Source organism: Hibiscus syriacus, unplaced genomic scaffold, assembly GCF_006381635.1.
Source record: "Hibiscus syriacus cultivar Baekdansim isolate YM2019G1 unplaced genomic scaffold, ASM638163v2 tig00000715_pilon, whole genome shotgun sequence".
NCBI lineage: Eukaryota > Viridiplantae > Streptophyta > Magnoliopsida > Malvales > Malvaceae > Hibiscus > Hibiscus syriacus.
Window position 1 is genome coordinate 897,089 of NW_024061811.1, and position 18,528 is coordinate 915,616.

Consider the following 18,528-nt stretch of genomic DNA (forward strand, 5'->3'; position numbering starts at 1 on the left):
TGACACTCATTCAAACTAAAACAAATATATATAATTTTTATCAAAAGAATAATATAATTATATAACTATAATCTAAAATCGATTTCTAAACGTTAAAATTCATACCTGTATGCCAGCCTTCTGATCGACGAGCACCCTAATTTTTTCTAAATCATCAGGTAGCTCCTGATGATTTTTTCTATCAGTATACCACCTATTCGAGGAAAAAAATTATTATACGTTGTATAAAATGATTAATATACGAAATCAGTTTTATAATTACCCCAATAGTAGTGGAAATACGAATGGATTCTTGACAACGGGACATAAAAAGGGTAATCGATACCATGCCCAAGACTGCAGCAGCATGAGACATCCTCCGATAGCATTACGCCTGTAATTAGTGGCTCGACACATCTCTCTATACAGGAAAGCCAAAACTGTCGATCCCCAACTGAGTGATCCGGCCAGATGAAAGTCACCAAGGTGTCACAACCACATGCAATGAACTTGGCGCGATTTGTCTGGCATCAACAACCCTCCTATCAGCTGCAGTATGCATGCCTGTGTATACATTTTAACTTCATCCTCAGTCGCGTCCTCGCTCAAATCACGAAAATTGGCATCTAACCAATTTAATGATATCCGACCACCGTTAAAATTTTCCAGGACACGTCCTAGATTATCCCGACACAAAGCAATCCAGGAACCCTACGTGATCCCCGATATCACATCTCCATCCACCGAAAGCCCCAGGTGCATAGAAACATCCTCAAGTGTAATCGTGCGCTCTCCGCACGAAAGATGGAATGTGTGGCTCTCCGGCCTCCACCGCTCTACTAAGGTAGAAATCAGGTCTGGCTCTATCTTACAATGACTCTGATATCTACCTATGTAACCGAATCCAGCATCTACTAAATACGGCAAGACACGGCTAGATATCACCAACTTAAGATTCCTAATAAAAGGATCTAATACACGGTCATTCTCCTAAAATTAAATAATTACAAAAATTAATTCTTAATCTAATAATCATGCATTAAATAAATCAACAAATTATTACTAATAATTTAAATTAAATTAAAACGTTAAAATGTTACCGTATCAGCAAAGTGTCGAGATATATGATTTGCATCTAAGCGAAGTAGACTGTCTGCCATTTTATATATGCAAAAAAATTAAATAAGTAAAATATTAAATAAATTAAATACAAAATATTAAAAATATAATAAAATATACCTTAGAAGAGATTATAAGAGTATTTGAGAGAAGTTGAGAGAATTTGAGAGAATTTGGTGTGATGAAAGTGATGGGGGTATTTATAGGGAGGATTGGGGTGTGAAGCGTCGGGGGTATGGGGGTAATTATGGGTATAGCGCGGGGCAGGGGGCGCGCCTTCCTGACGCGTGTCAGATTCACAGGTAAGGCGCGGCCCCTGCCCCACGACTTATGTGTAATTACACACCTATCCCTCGCTTTACACACGTGTATTCATGTCAGCATAAGGAACACTTCAGGGGGCACGCCTTACCCCATGTGGCGCCAAATCATCATATAGCGCGGTGCAGGGCGTGCGTTTTACTGCTAAGGGTGTTAGATCGAGAAATATAGTCTGAACGGTGTTAGATCGGTAAATATACCAGTCACCGATGATTTTTCGGGAAAAACGCCGAATAAAGTTTGATAAGCGATGGCGGCAATATCAAAATAAATCAAGGGTAACAATAACCTCTAAGAAAATTAGGGGCAGCGAGGATATGAGAACCGAGGACATAAAGTAGGGGGAGGACGGGAGGGAGGCACATGGGTTTTTTTTATAAATATTTTCTATTTTAATGTTTTTATTTATTTAAAAAAATAGGATATTTTTTGAACGGTTGACACCTAAAAGTGTAACGGAGAAAACGTTACTCATATACTTTTAACAAAAATTTATTTGAGCATTTAATTTTATCTCAAGAATTTTCTAAAATATAACATTATTAAAAAAATTCTCTATAGATTGTTGCGGAAGACGGCTATCAGATAGAGCAAAAACGCAACAGATAATTTGAGAAAATAAAAATGAAAATAAAGAAGACACAAATTTTACGTGGAAAACCCCTAAATAATATAGGGTAAAAACCACAGACAACTGTAGAAGAATTTCACTATAAGAAAATAGGAATTACAACTTCTCTTGATCTAACAAGGAGAAAACAATGATAATTCCCTTTTGATAAAAATGAGAAAACAACTCTCAAGAAACTATCTAAATTCTCTAGTATTGGGAGAAAGCTAGAATGATTTGGGATGGTTTTAAAACTAAATGGGCTAGGGTATTTATAGTTGAAGCTTAAGGACTAATCTTATAAATACACTAAAGTTCAGTGACTAAATGCAATTATCCCCTTTAGCAAATATTCAACAAAATTGGCTTAATAATTTTTTTTTCAAAGCCGCCAGCTACTAACTAGCAGCCCATGTGTTTTTTTATTTTTCTACAATCTCCCACTTGAAGATTTGATTGAAACAATCATATATTCACACCATTCTTTCTACCTTGTATCATCATGTTGCTTACGTTTCTGACAGGCCACAAGAGGATCGACACCAAGTAAATTTATCAGCATTGATCGCCTTCGTCATGAAATCTGCTATGTTGTCTTTGGTATGGATCTTCTGCATATCTACCGTCCCTTCTTCCACCTTTTCATGAATGAAATGATACTGAACTCGTATGTGCTTTGTCCTTGAATGAAATGTTGGATTCCTTGCTAGATGCAAGGCGCTTTGACAGTCATAAAACAGAGAGACATACTCTTGATTGTGTCCAAGCTCCTCCAATAGCATCTTCAACCATAATGCTTCTTTACTGGCTTGTGTAGCTGCTACATATTTTACTTCTGTTGTGGGTGTAGCCACTACTGACTGCAATTTTGAAACCCAGCTTACAGCTCACCATCAACTTTGAACACATATCCTGTAGTAGATTTGCTTTTATCCAAATCCCTTGCATAGTCAGAATCGACATACTCATTGATAAGTAAGTTTGATCCTCCGTAACATAATGCAACATTTGAGGTCCCTTTGATGTATCTCAGGATCCTCTTTACTGTATTTCAATGCTCTTTGCCTGGATTCGCCATGTACCGACTAACCACTGTCACTGCTTGTGTAATGTCTGGTCTTGTGCATATCATAGCGAACATTAAACTTCCCACTGCCGATGCATACGACACTCACGACATCTTCATCCTTTCTTCTTCACTGCTAGTACTCATACTGGAGGATAATTTGAAGTTAATAGGAAAAGGGGTAGAAATTGGCTTACAATCTAGCAAGTTGAATCATGACAAGATCTTCTTCAAGTAATTATTTTGTGAAAGCCAAATCTTCCTATTACTTTTGTCTCGGTGAATTTACATCCCTATAATCTTGTTTACTGATCCCACATCCTTCATTTCAAATTCCCTAGCCAGTTGTGCCTTCAATTTTTCAATATGATCTTTGTTGGGTCTTGCAACCAACATGTCATCCACATACAACAGCAATATAACAAAATCGTTATCACCAGACCTCTTGAAATAAGCACAAGGGTATGCGTTAAGTCTGTTGTATCCAAGGAACATAATGAAGGAATCAAATCTCTTATACCAACACATCGGTACCTGCTTTAGACTGTACAGAGATTTTTTCAACCTGCAAACCAAGTTCTTCTTTTCTTTTTCTTCAAAACCTTCAGGCTGGAGCATGTAAATCTCTTCTTCAATATTTCCATGAAGAAAATCTATTTTAACATCTAGCTGCTCTAGATGTAAATTTATTGTAGCACACATTGCCAAAACTACTCGAACTGTTGTTAGTCGAACCACGGGAAAAAAATTTCATTGAAATCAATACATTCTTTTTGAGCATATCCTTTGACCACCAGTCTTGCACGATACCTCTCCACTTGTTTGTTACCATTTCACTTGATTTTGAAGACCCATTTGTTACCAATTGGATTCCTTCCTTGTGATAGTGGCACAAGGTCTCATGTATTATTTTTATGAAGGGCTTCGATTTATTCTTGCATTGCCATCATCCATAGTGAAGCATCTGAGCTGTTTATTACCTCATGTTATGTTAATGGCTCATTGTTCTCTGTTAAAAGGCAATATGCAACATTTCATTCTATAAAATAATCTGAGTGCCAATTGGGACGTCTTCTCACATGATCTGATTGACGAGTTGTTGGAGCTTCAGAACTCTCTGGTTCTTGTTCATCATGTGATGGTTCTGATTCAGAAGAATCTCCTTGTTCAACCTCCTTGTCCACATGTATCTGTGTAGTCTCTGACTTTTCAGCGCTATCATCGTCTTCTTTTCTTTGTAGTTTATCTTCTACAAAGATAACATTCCTGCTAATGATCACTTTGCGGGAAGACCCTTTTACCCCATCATATCCCAAGAATTTGCATTTCCTGGATTTTGGATCCAGTTTTGAGATTTCTTGGGAGTTGTACATCACGTACACAATACTTCCAAATACATGGAGGTTTGAATAATCAGCTGGTTTACCAGTCCACATCTCCATTGGTATCTTCAGCTCTATTGCAGTTGATGGAGCTCGATTCACCAAATAACAAGAGGTATTGACTGCTTCTGCCCAAAATGATTTTTCTAGGTCTGCAGCCCTCAATATTGCTCTTGTTATTTCTAACAAGGTTATGTTCATCCGCTCTGCCACTCCATTTTGTTGAGGAGTGTTCGCCACTGTGAACTGTCTTTTGATGCATTCTTTCCTGTAAAAGTCATCAAATTCTTCGCTTGTGTATTCTCCTCCATTATCTGTTCTGAAACACTTGATCTTATTTCCAGAATCAAGTTCCACCCACGCTTTAAAGTTTTTGTAAGTTGAAAACACATTTGACTTCTTTTTAATAGGGTACACCCAACATCTTCTGGAGTAGTCATCAATAAATGAGACAAAATATTTTGCTCCACCTAGGGATGTATCTGGTGCTTGCCATACGTCAGAGTGAACCAATTCTAGAACACTTTTACCTCTTGAATTTGATGTGTTGAATTTCAGCCAATGTTGCTTATTTGTTATGCAATGCTCACAAAAAGTAAGTGATACTTTTGTTAAGCCTGAAAGTAGCTTTTGCTCCACAAGGACTTTCATTCCTTGTTCTGACACGTGTCCAAGTTTCTGATGCCATAGCATTGCAGAATCTGAACTACATGAGGCAACAAAGGCTTCTGCTTCTAGCAAAGTCTCTCCCTTCAGCATGTACAAATTTGCAGCTATCTTTTCGCCTTTCAGCACCATAAGCGCTCCACGGAACACCTTCATGATTCCTTTTCATGTTTCAATCTTGTTTGCATTATTATCCAATAATCCGTAGGATAATAAATTTTTCTTCAGGTTTTTCACGTGTCGGACATCTCAAACAACTTTAATTGTTCCATTATACATCTCAATCCTTGTTCTTGCGCTAATTTTCTTCTTGTAGAACAACAGCTGCAACGTCATCGAAGACTAGAATGGTGACATTACTGTTTGTCAAGTTGATGATGAGTTGATCATATGAATCCGGTAGACTTTGAAGTAGAAGTTCAGCACGTTTTTGTTCTCCTATTTTACAGCTTAAGGATGTAAGCTGAGAAAATAAAGTGTTCAGTGTATTTAAGTGTTCCGTCACTGAAGTAGATTCTGGCATACGGAGAGTGTACAATTTTCTCTTAAGGAAATTTTTATTTTGCAACGATGTGGCCTCGTACAGTTTGGTGAGATGATCTCAGATCTCCTTAGCTATCTTCTTCTCCTCGAAGCTTGACAATACTTCATCTGCTAATGCTAGATGAAAGTTTTCCATAGCATTCTCGTCCATCTCGATCCATTTGATGTCATCTGTGAAATCTACTAGCCTTTCACTGATAGCTACTAGACAACCGTCTTTCCTCAGGATGTCCTTCATCTTTAATTTCCACAATGAGAAATTTCTCCCATTGAACTTTTCAATATCAAATTTCGTTGACATATCTACTATTACGGATAGTTCCCACTATTTCACTACCGTGAATAGTTCTCTGGAACCTTCAAAGAATGGGTAATACCTTCTTACTTTCTTATGTTGGAGGATACACCTTTTGGTGGCAATCACAAAGACAATAAGCAAATATTACACACTCAAATCTGGCTCTGATACCAATTGTTGCGGAAGACGGCTATCGGATAGAGCAAAAACGCAACTGATAATTTGAGAAAATAAAAATGAAAATAAAGAAGACACAAATTTTACGTGGAAAACCCCTAAATAATATAGGGTAAAAACCACGGGTAACGGTAGAAGAATTTCACTATGAGAAAATAGGAATTACAATTTCTCTCAATCTAACAAGGAAAAAACAATGATAATTCTCTCTTGATAAAAAGGAGAAAACAACTCTCAAGAAACTCTCTAAATTCTCTAGTATTGGGAGAAAGCTAGAATGATTTGGGATGGTTTTGAAACTAAATGGGTTAGGGTATTTATAGTTGAAGCTTAAGGACTAATATTATAAATACCCTAAAGTTCAGTGACAAAATTGGCTTAATAATTTTTTTTCAAAGCCGCATGCTGTTATCTAGCAGCCCATGTGTTTTTGATTTTTCAACATAGTTGCGGTAAACTTTTACTTGGCATATATAAGAGTATAAATCAACGTATCGTTCAACGAAAAGTTTGTGAATTATTTGTATAGTGTTCGTATATGTTCATTTATTAGACTAAATAAACAAATGTGAATAAATTTTTTATGTTTATATTTAATAAACGAATGAACACAAATAGAGATGTGTTCGTTTTTATTCACAAACAAGCTCATTTAAAAGTTCGTTTATCAACTCGTTATAAGTTCATTTACTCGGTTCTAATTTTCTTTTTATTCTTTTACGTTTTAAATATTGATGAATATAGGGACTAAATTGAGCATAAGGTAAACTTTTAAATTCAAATTATTAATCCTCAAGAAATTAAGAACTAGTAGAGTAATATCACTTTTTTTTGTTGCAAATAAAAGATAAAAAGAGTTTTGGTTGTTGAACATTCAAGGAACGTTAAAAATATATGTTTGCAAATGTTAAAAGAACGGATATAAACATCTGTGTAATAAATAAACGAAAACGATACTAAAAATTTAAGCAAACACAAACAAAATATAAACGCTTTAAAAAATAAACAAATGAAGCAAGAATGTGATTTTACATGTTCAAATTTGATTCATTTACACTCCTAAGCATATTAATATTTTGTTGATCAAGTAAAATATCCATGTATTTAGATTAAGAACATATTATAGAATTAAAAGCAAATGCACTGCAATCATGAAAATCCATTGCGAAAATTCTAATCGATTTGTTTCTCTATATTAACTATTTTTATATAAAGCAACAAAAAAGGTGGAACACAGAATTTATAAACCAATTAAAAGGGCAATGAAATCAGTAACGAGAGCATCATTATTTAGTAATTAACATTCTGATTTGATTCCGTCTCATAGAGCATTGAACATAAGAAAATTGAAAGCAATGCAACCAGAGCCCAATTACTTGAAGAACTCCATGACCCACAACCTACAAACACAACACTCATATCGTATGCCACTAAATCCAGCTTTAGTTGCCAATGCTTGGAATTCATGTCTGGTTCGCTCTTTTCCTCCTGGATTCTGTGTCATCATCAGTACATCCCCCTGGGAAATGCATCTCACTTGAGCACTAGTCTCGGGTTGATCCGGAAGCACGGCATCAACCACTATAACCTTTCCCTTCTCCGGAATCGCATTGTAACAATTCTTCAATAGTTTTAAACAATGGTCGTCGCTCCAATCGTGAAGAATGAACTATCAAATTTGCAAGTTTTGTCATCAGTTTCTTACCAAAAATTAACACTCACATTTTCAAAAAAATTAAGCTGTAACTATTTAGATAATGAAATACACTCGAAATTTCATCTTATTCGTTCGTGCCATTATGATCTTTTGAATTAAAAATAGTCTATTAATTAATTATTATTATAAAAATATATATTTTTAAAATAAATAATGATTAATATTACCATTTTATCATAAAATAGTATAATATGTTACCTTCATAAAAATTGCATCCCCTTTGGGAACATTTTGGAACATATCCCCGACTACATGTTCAACACCTGTGGATAAAAGAATCATTTTAATTATCCATAGTTAGAACTGTTCAAGAATTAAATTATTTATCTAAACATAAATTTTAGACGATTTATGAGTTTGAAACTTGAATTATTATTTTTATAAATATTAATAGATTTATGTAAAATTTGAGGTCATAGTTGGGATTAAATTGGACTTGAACAATCATAAATTATATTAATATCATGTAATAACTCGATCAGTTCTCTAGTGAAGATTTAAAAAATAATAATAAAAATGATTCTATTTATTTCTTACTTTTTAATTAATTTCAAAAATAAAGCGTCAAGGAAGAAACTTTTTTTTCAAACTAATTCTCATCATTCTATAAACTGAAATTAAAAAAAAATGCAAAACATGGACAAGAGGGAGTTTTTGATTGTTTACCGGGGATGGGCGGGGCATGTTGAATAACATGAGGCAAATCATAGTTAATTCCCTTGATTGAGGGATACTTGGAAGTGATGAAGCTGAGGGCCACTCCGAGCCCGCCGCCGACATCCACGATCACTTGGTCGAGGTGGTCGGCGAATCCCTTGTAGACGTTCAGGATGTTCTTCATTACCAAAGTGGTGTTATTCTTCATGGCAGTATTGAAAACTTGGTTGAATCTGGGATCTTTGGCAGGGTATTCAAATGCGTTCATTCCATGAACTCTATTGAATGGAATTCCTCCTTCTTGAATCGCATCCTTCAGCTGCGACCTACCCATCATTGAATTTCCATGCCAGATTTAGGTAAACCATATCTTCTTGGCAGTATTGAAAAATGTTTAAAATAGACAAATAGAAAACGAGAGGGATGAAACACAGACCAACTATCAAGGAAAACCTTATCTTGAAGCAAGGCCATCACGGGAGCTAATGAAACTCCATCTTCATTCCGTACAAAGAATCTGGAGACGGGCGTCAAAGCATAGTCTCTCTGAGGATTACCCTCCTCATCAGCATCGTCGACCATGGAGCAACCAACGATACCATGGCTGGCTAGGACTCGAAGTATGCGGTCCAGCATGGAGGGTGCCTCTGGATTCGTGGTGGGTAACTGGGCAGCTATCTCCTTCGGGGAGAGCTTGGCATCCGGACCAGCTTTGGCAATGATCTCGAATATGTCCAGCTGAATTGCAGCGTGCATAGACATGGGCAACACGCAAGATCTCGCGATCTGGGAAGCATATGCGAAGCTTTCTTCATCATGCTCCCAATTCTTATTGTTGCCTTCAATTTGGTTTACTGCTGAAGATTCCATTGCAGACCAAACCCTTCTTCTCCTCTCAATCAAACTTTGATTGAATAAAAGTTGAGGATAATATAGAATAGATGGGAAAGAATAAAGACAAAGTACGAGACAACAGACTGTAGAGAAACAAACTATATTTTATTTTTATGGATTTATAATCACAATAATATTTGTGACAGAGTACATTTATTATATAATTCGCTTAATCTAACATTTAAAATAAGTAATTAAATTTTGTAAATCAATTTATCTTAGTGATTAAAGGAATCGTTGTTGCTCCTAAAGGTCATGAGTTCGAGCATCAACGACTGCAAGGGAGATTAAGCATTCATCGTCAAATAATTGAGAGTATTTAGAACATATACTACTTTGTCCTTTAACTTAATCAAAAAAATAAGTAATTAAATTTATGGGTAAAGAGGGTGTTTTTATCTATTGAGCTCTTGAGTTCGAATAATCTTAAAAATTTAATTTTAATCTTGAATAGTCTATCTATTTTTTTTATTTAAATTAAAAATTTAATTTTAATCTTTAATAGTCTATCTATTTTTTTATTTAAAAGAAACTCAAATAATGATAAACGCTCCAATAATGAAAATCCACTTATAAAAATCAAGATTTAAATTCACACAAAATAAGATAATACTCGACCAATTAATAAAGTTTACGAAAATATCATTATTAAATAATTAATATTTGGATTTGACCCCCTCTCATAGAGCTTTGAACATAAGCTACTGGAAAACAATTCATTGAGAGCCCAATTACTTGAAGAACTCCATGACCCACAAACTACAAACATAACACTCGTATCTTATGCAACTAAACCCAGCTTTAGTTGCTAATGCTTGGAATTCATGTCTGGTCCGTTCTTTTCCTCCTGGATTTTGTGTCATCATCACTGCGTCCACCTGGGAAATGCATCTCACTTGAGCATTAGTCTCGGGTAGAACAGGAAGGACAGCATCAACCACTATAACCTTTCCGTTATCAGGGATTGCATTGTAACAATTCTTCAATAATTTCAAACAATGATCGTCACTCCAATCATGAAGAATGAACTATCAAATTTGAAAGTTTTCTCATCAGTTTCTTACCAAAAAACTAGCAGCTACATTTTTAAACAAAACAAAAGTAAACGAACCCAAAGCTGAAACTATTTAGATAGCGAAATGAACTCGAATTTGATCTTATTCACTAATGCCATTATGATTTCTTAAGCAAAAAAAAAATCTAATAATTAATAAATATTCTGAAAAGAGATCTTTTAATTAAAACAATGATTAGTATTACCATTAACCACAAAACAGTATAATATGTTACCTTCATAAAAATTGCATCCCCTTTGGGAACATTTTGGAACATATCCCCGGCTACATGTTCAACACCTGTGGCACTTCGATTATCCATAGTTAGAGCTGCTCAAGAATTATATTATTTGTCGTAACTTAAAGCTCATATAATTTATAAGTTTGAAGCTTGAATTAGTTTTTTCTCTCATAAATATGAATAGATTTATGTAAAATTTAATATCATAGTTGAGATTAAGTTAGAGTTGAACAATCATAAATTATTTATCTTAACATTTTTTTTCAAAAACAAGACTGTAAGATTCTTATAATTCTATAAATTGAAATTTTGAAAAAATGCAAAATAACGTGGAGAAGAAGGGGTTTGTGATTGTTACCGGGGATGGGCGGGGCATGTTGAATAACATGAGGCAAGTCATAGTTAATTCCCTTGATTGAGGGATACTTGGAAGTGATGAAGCTGAGGGACACTCCGAGCCCGCCGCCAACATCCACGATTACCTGGCCGAGGTGGTCGGCGAATCCCGTGTAGGCGTTCAGGATGTTCCTCATTACCATAGTGGTGTGATTCTTCATTGCGGTATTGAAAACTTGGTTGAATCTGGGATCTTTGGCAGTGTATTCAAATGCGTTCATTCCATGCACTCTGTTAAATGGAATTCCTCCTTCCAGAATTGCATCCTTCAGCTGCGACCTACACATCATTGAATTTTCATGCCAGATTGTTAAAGTGTAATAAACCTCATGGGACGGAATTGAGCTACTAAAACATTCCAACTTAAAATGAATCAGAGATGTTTATGTGTCAGAATAGAAATACCATGTCAACAAGTCCGGAATTAATTTTTAGCCCTGCTTCTAATGTTATTACCGAGCTAGTAGTTTCATTTATCTATATATACTTATCTCACCAATTAAAGAAAATATCATTCATATGATAAATTTATATTAAATTTAATTCAAATTAGTTGAATAATAAATTAAATAGTATTATATTTTTAAATATGCAAATATATAATAACTGTGCCTGTTATAATGAGAAAAAAATGCTTAAAATATTAAAAAGGAAACGAGAGGGATGCTACACATACCAACTATCAAGGAAGACCTTATCTTGATGCAAGGCCATCACTGGAGCTAATGAAACCCCATCTTCATTCCGAACAAAGAATCTGGAGACCGGCGTCAAAGCATACAGTCTCTGAGGATTGCCCTCCTCATCAGCATCTTCGGCCATGGAGCAACCGACGATACCATGGGTGGCTAGGAGTCTAAGCATCCGGTCCAGCATGGAGGCCGCCTCTGGATTCGTGGTGGGTAAATGGGCTGCTATATCCTTTGGGGAGAGCTTGGCATCCGGACCAGCTTTGGCTATGATCTCGAATATGTCCATCTGAATTGCTGCGTGCATAGACATGGACATCGCACAAGAGTTGGCGATCTGTCCAGCATATGCGAAGCTTTCTTCATCATGCTCCCAGTTCTTATTGTTGCCTTCAATTTGGTTTTCTGCTGAAGATTCCATTGCAGAGCAAAGATTTTTTCTTCTCTCAATCAAAGTAGAGAAGAATATAGAATAGGGAGAGAAAGAATAAAGGGAAAGTAGGAGATAACAGACCGTAGAGAAAGAAAAAGACAAAGTAGGAGACAACTATATTGCAGATAAACAAATTATATTTTATTTTCTATTGGATTTATTATCACAATAGTTTTCGTGACAGATTATATTTATTATATAATTCACTTGATCTAACACTTAAAATGTCATCAAACTTATGATACAATAATAAATAATTTAAATTTAAATTTAAATTTCTATCTTATAATTTAAAACTGGAATTGCAATGTAATTTACCATTCACTCCCTATCTTGTACGTGAGCAATATTTTAGCAAAATATATAGATCGAAATATCGGATGCACTGAATTTCTTCTTGTAGTAAGTGAATAAAGTAAATTACAACTAAATAGTTGGATGATTTAATTAATAAAATTTTAAAAAAAATAATAAAATAAAATAAAAACAATAATTAGATAATCAATGATATAATTTATTCTATTTTAAATGACAGAAAATAAAAACAAATAAATCATATAATATATTAAAAAATTGGGTTTGGGCCTTTATTTGCCCAATTCGAAACTCAAGACCCGATTTTGTTTTACCATGCAATTTTACTTAAATTATTGGGTAAAGTACACAAATTAACCCTCAATTATAGGGAGCTATTTATTTTTTGGATAAATCATTTTTATTATCCAAAGAGCAAAATTGCTACAAAAAACAGTAAGTTCTTACAAAAAGGATCAAGAACTTACAATCAATATTTACAACAAAACAAACTTCAATAATCTATACCCCATTGATTACAAAGTGTGATATTAACACTATCATTCCTATTAATGCTTCTACCCCGTAATTGGATAGCAATTGTATCTTGAATGGCATGGAACATGGCATCAAAAGATCTTGAGCAGCCTGTAAATAGTCTTTTGTTCCTCTCTTCCCATATTGTGTAAGTAAAAGTAGTCCAAGCTAGCTTCATGATAGTAGTGAGCAAGGATTTACCTTTCCATGAAGTACAAGCCCAAGATAAGTGATCATCCCAAGAGCATGACCTCTTCGAAAGCCATTAAGGTTCAAAACAACATCCCATAATGAACTAGACAAAGCACAATGAAGAAATAAGCGATCTATAGTTTCCAAAGAGCCATTGCAAAGCATACATTTATCATCAATCTCAAATCTCATTCGAATCAACCTATCTTTAGTTGGAAGCCTATTTAACAAAGCCATCCAAGTAATAATGCTAAACTTAGGGATATGAAGTGGAAACCATATTAACTTGTGCCAAGTGACTTTTTCCTCTCTATTTCTAATTTGTAGCCAAATATTCTTTATCGTGTTAGCTCCCGAAGAAAGAACAGTGGAAGCTTGAAGCCTCAGATTAAGCAAGCATCGGAAGTTCCAGCTACTGTTAATTCCAATATCCATGTTCCAAAAATTAGAGTTTTTAATAATATAATTTTTAATCCATGCAATCCATAATGAACCTTCACCCGCAAGCACATTCCTAATCAATTGCATCATACAAGCTTTGTTCCAAGACTTAATATCTTTAAGTCCTAAGCCTCTTTCTAATTTTAAAAGGCAAAGCTTTCCCCAACTTACTCTTGCACTAGATGTTGCCTTGTCCGAACCTTTCCAAAAAAAACTGTGCACATAATTGCTCAATTCTGTTAAGGACAGATTGGGGTAGTATTAGCTGCCTACACCAGAAATTGGTGATGCTAAGCAAAACAATTTTGATTATCTCTAATCTACCAGCATAGCTCAAGTGTCTTCTCGACCATTTGTGAAGACGTTCCCTAATATTATCAATAAGAGCTACACAATCTTTTTCCGAGAGTTTTCTAGAGACTATAGGAACTCCCAGGTATCTAACTGGTAAGCAGCCTTGATTGAACCCAGTAATTCGTTACTTTGTTGAGTTCCTCAACTATTAAAAGTTATAAAGGGAGTTATTTTTTTGAATCCTCTAACTATTAAAAATTACAGATAGTTTTTCAACTATAGGATGTTGTTTTGTTGAGTTCCTCAACTATTAAAAGTTATAAAATAGTCATCCAACTATTCATATGTTCCAAACTCATCTTTTTCTATTAAAAAATTGGCAATTGTCTAGATGTTAACATGTTGATTAGAATAAAAAAAATCTGATCCCATAACAATTGGAGCTATATTTTTTGGATTGACTTTCCGTTTATTTTATGTCGTCAAGTCATTACTTGAAATATTATGTCGTTGAGTTGATACTTGAAAGCAATGATAGTGCTACTATACATCGTTAAAATAAGATTTTATTATATCCTAGTTAGCAAGTTAACATTCAGCTCAAATGAGCATCAAATTTTTAACGAAAAATAAAGAGTTTGAAACATATGAATAGACGAGTGATCATTTTATAACTTTTCATAGTCGGAAGACTTAAAAAATTATCATCTTATATTAATGAATATTTTACAACTTTTAATAGTTGGGATACTCGATAAAATAACATCTTATAATCCAAAGACCATTTATATTCTTTATCTTAAATTATTTTAGGGTAAACTATATGTTTAGTACCTAAACTATCAGTTTTGTTTCATTTTGGTATCTAAACTTTCATTTATTTCAAAATCAAACCTAACGTTTACTTTTTGTTTCGTTTTGGTAGCTCACCGTTAAACATTTAACGGAACGGTTGCAACATGGCACTTTTTACAGTTAAATTACATCATTCATCACTCAATTATCTTCTCACTCCTATTTTGGTCACTAAAGTTTATTTTTAAAATTTTTAATTACTTAACTTTCAAATTACTCCTAATTTAATCACTATAACTTTCAAATTTAATTTTTTAATTTTAATTATGTATTAATAAAATAATAATAAAATGTCATGTAACAAATATTATTAATAAAACAAATTAGAATGATTAAAACATGAGAAATTTGAAAGTTGGGTAGTTAAATTGAAAAATTTTAAACTTTAGTGACCAAAATAGGAATGAGAAGATAATTGAGTGATGAATAATATAATTTATCTATAAAAAATGCCATATGCAGCAGTTTCGTATTTTAATTGTAGAGTACTAAAGTAAAACAAAAAGTAAATGCTAGTCACAATTTTGAAACAAATGAAAGTTTAAGTATTAAAATTAAATAAAATTAATAGTTTAAATACTAAACGTGTAGTTTACCCATTATTTTACCATATTTAATATATAAGAAAAATTACACACCGCTTCAAGATCTCATCTGATCTGATTTTCTGGGATCCAAAAATCCGGTAATGGAAACAATGGTGGTCTGTGGGGATGGTAAGTTAAGAACGACAACGTTTTGGGGGTTGTTGGTGGTGGGAATCGGAACCCTTCTTTTGCTTGAATTTCTCTTTGCCGCAGTTTTGTCGAAGCTTCTCCCGCCCTCGAATTACTTTCTAATTGCAGCCATCCCAAACGATAGATTATTTCTGTTTTATCTTCTTCTTTTTCTTAGGTCTTCTTGGAAATATATAATGTTGCTGCGGATACATAGAGAGCTGCAATTCGACCACTTGCCAATGCCAAATCATTAGCCTCCGTGTTTAATGATATTTAATGTTGCAATTCTCCTTCTTCTTCTTTGGCTCCAGATTTGTTTTTCATTTGCCACTTTTTTCAGTGATTAATGATGTTTAGTATTGATTTCTCCCTATATATGAATTAGTTGATTTTGGGTTCGCTTTATTTGAACAGATATTATTGTTATTTGGTGCCTTTAACACTCCCTATTCTAGTGATTGCTGTATATTTCCATTGGCTTAGCATGAAATTATTCAAGCATGCTTGACATTTTGTGCAACGAAACCAACAATTTCCAGAAATGATATTTGGAAATTGTAGCAAAACTGAGATGCTTGCCTCTTGATGCTGATTTATGATGGGACATATGAGGTATTCAAATTTTCTTCTTCTTTACCTTCTTATTTGTTTATAGTTCTAGAAATTAAATGCAGTGCAAATAATACGAATTTGAATATTTCATTGCTTTACTCGAGGGTACTCAATTTTTTAATATATATATATATATATTCTTCCACACGAATATGTGTATACACGTTTTTTTTTTGTTATATTGGTTTCATACAAATTAATTTTTTAAGATAAAGTACATAGATTACTATTTAATTATGGAGAGATTTTAATTTCATTTTTAATCTTTTAATTTTGTTTGTTGAATCATTTAACTATTTAAATTATGACAATCAAATTATATGACGTTAACATTTGACGGAAAAATAGTATATAATTACACATTTATTTAAAAAAATTACACATCTATTAATATAGTCATAATTTTAATGTAATTCAATGCATTTAATTGATTTGAGGAAAATAAATTAAAATAAATTTATGACCAAATTAATAAAATGAGTAAGTTGTGAATATCAAATGTGTAATTATATCAATTTTATAAATTGTTATATCAATTTTTTCTGTCAAATATTAATAACATATGACTTTATTGATATCATTTAAATAATTAAGTGGGGTGATTAATAAAATTAAAAGTTCTATGTTCATATTAGAATATCCTTTAACTAAGAGTCAGAGACTACGAACACGGTTTGGATGATCACGACATGTTAGTAAAACATAACGAGACAACACAAATAAGAGCTAGGGTTAAAGAAAATATATTTTTAGAAAGAAAAAAAAGGTTTTGGGATTTTTTCTGAAGAAGGTTAAAAAATTAATAGTTTCAAAGATCATGAATTAAATTAATAAATATCCCTTTTATTAACGTGTTATGATATCGAACTAATGAGAGTTAATAGTTCAATGATTAAAATATAAAAAATCAATAATATAAGTGATTAAAATGTTATTTTTTTAAATTAATGAATTAAATTAATAAATATCATTTTTATTAACGTGTCATGTCCTCGAACTAATGAGAGTTAATAGTTTAATGATTAAAATATAATAAATCAATAATATAAGTAATTAAATATTAGTTTTTAGAATTAGTGTCTATAATAAAATATACCGAAAACAAGAAGGATCATAAGTGGACTTTACCCTTGATTCTAACATGTTTTTTTGAGTAAAATATTTTGATTCTCACGTTTAAAATTAGATTTTTTGAGTCTCAGATTTGAGCATCATAAATGTTACATGTATAAATATTCAACGTCAAATGGTAGAAAATTATTTTTAAACAAATATTATCTTATATTTATCTTAAATTAAAAAAGAAAATCTAGATTTCATTGTAGTTAATCATATATGTTTTCAATTGTAAATATGATCGTACTGAATATATATATATATATATATATATATATATATGATATATTGTATATAATTATATATTGTAAAATTAGAAATTCATATTTTAAAATTTTAAAAAAGGAAAAGGATAAAAACAATAACAAATATTATTTTGGAAAAAAGATTAAAGTAGATTATTCGTTCACAAAAAGATCGTAACAAAATATTCACATAACAGGATGAGAGAATCAAATAATTAGATGTTACTAAATTTAGTGAAACATATTTTGAATTATAAGTATTTTTGCGATTTTCTCGATATATCATCGTCCACCGCTTTTTTCCCCCATCAGATACCGTTCAGACTATATTTCTCGATCTAACACCCTTTGCAGAAAGGCGCGCCCCCTGCAACGCGCTTAACGCTGATTTGGCGCCACGTGGGGTAAGGCGCGCCCCATGAGGCACGCCTTATGATGACATGGGATACACGTGTGTATAGCGCGGCCCCTGGGGCGCGCCTTAGGCCACGTAGGGTATAGCGCGGGGCAGGGGCCGCGCCTTACATGAGAATATGTCACGCGTCAGTAAGGCGGGGCCCTCTGCGGCGCGCCTTAGGTATAATTACCCACCTACCCCGACATTTCACACCCCCCATCCCTCCCTATAAAAACCCCCATCCTCAATCACTTTCATCACACCAAATTCTCTCAATTTCTCTTAACTTCTCTCAAATACTCTTATAATATCTGTCTAAGGTATATTTTATTATATTTTTAATATTTTGTATTTAATTTATTTAATTTATTTAATATTTTACTTAATTAATTTTTTTACAGATATAAAATGGAAGTCGGTCTAATTCGCTTGGATAGAAATCATATATCTTGACACTTTGCTAATACTGTAACATTTTAACGTTTTAATTTAATTAAAACTATTAGTAATAATTTGTTGATTTATTTAATGCATGATTATTAGATTAAGAATTAATTTTTGTAATTATTTAATTTTAGGAGAA

General features: G+C 33.2%; 2 protein-coding genes across 2 annotated transcripts; both read right to left on the bottom strand.

Annotated features, from left to right (window-relative positions):
* Nucleotides 1-7,424: 7,424 nt before the first annotated feature.
* LOC120211268 (caffeic acid 3-O-methyltransferase-like) lies at nucleotides 7,425-9,447 on the bottom strand. The gene is made up of 4 exons (XM_039209855.1): nucleotides 8,972-9,447; nucleotides 8,545-8,861; nucleotides 8,077-8,141; nucleotides 7,425-7,830 (listed from the first exon to the last, which is right to left on the bottom strand). The coding sequence occupies exons 1-4, from the start codon at nucleotides 9,403-9,405 to the stop codon at nucleotides 7,534-7,536; spliced, it is 1,113 nt and encodes a 370-aa protein (XP_039065786.1). The 5' UTR covers nucleotides 9,406-9,447; the 3' UTR covers nucleotides 7,425-7,533.
* A 689-nt stretch (nucleotides 9,448-10,136) lies between these two features.
* Nucleotides 10,137-12,323, bottom strand: LOC120211258 (caffeic acid 3-O-methyltransferase-like). Its single transcript, XM_039209847.1, has 4 exons — nucleotides 11,798-12,323; nucleotides 11,084-11,400; nucleotides 10,720-10,784; nucleotides 10,137-10,457 (listed from the first exon to the last, which is right to left on the bottom strand). The coding sequence occupies exons 1-4, from the start codon at nucleotides 12,229-12,231 to the stop codon at nucleotides 10,161-10,163; spliced, it is 1,113 nt and encodes a 370-aa protein (XP_039065778.1). The 5' UTR covers nucleotides 12,232-12,323; the 3' UTR covers nucleotides 10,137-10,160.
* Nucleotides 12,324-18,528: the final 6,205 nt, after the last annotated feature.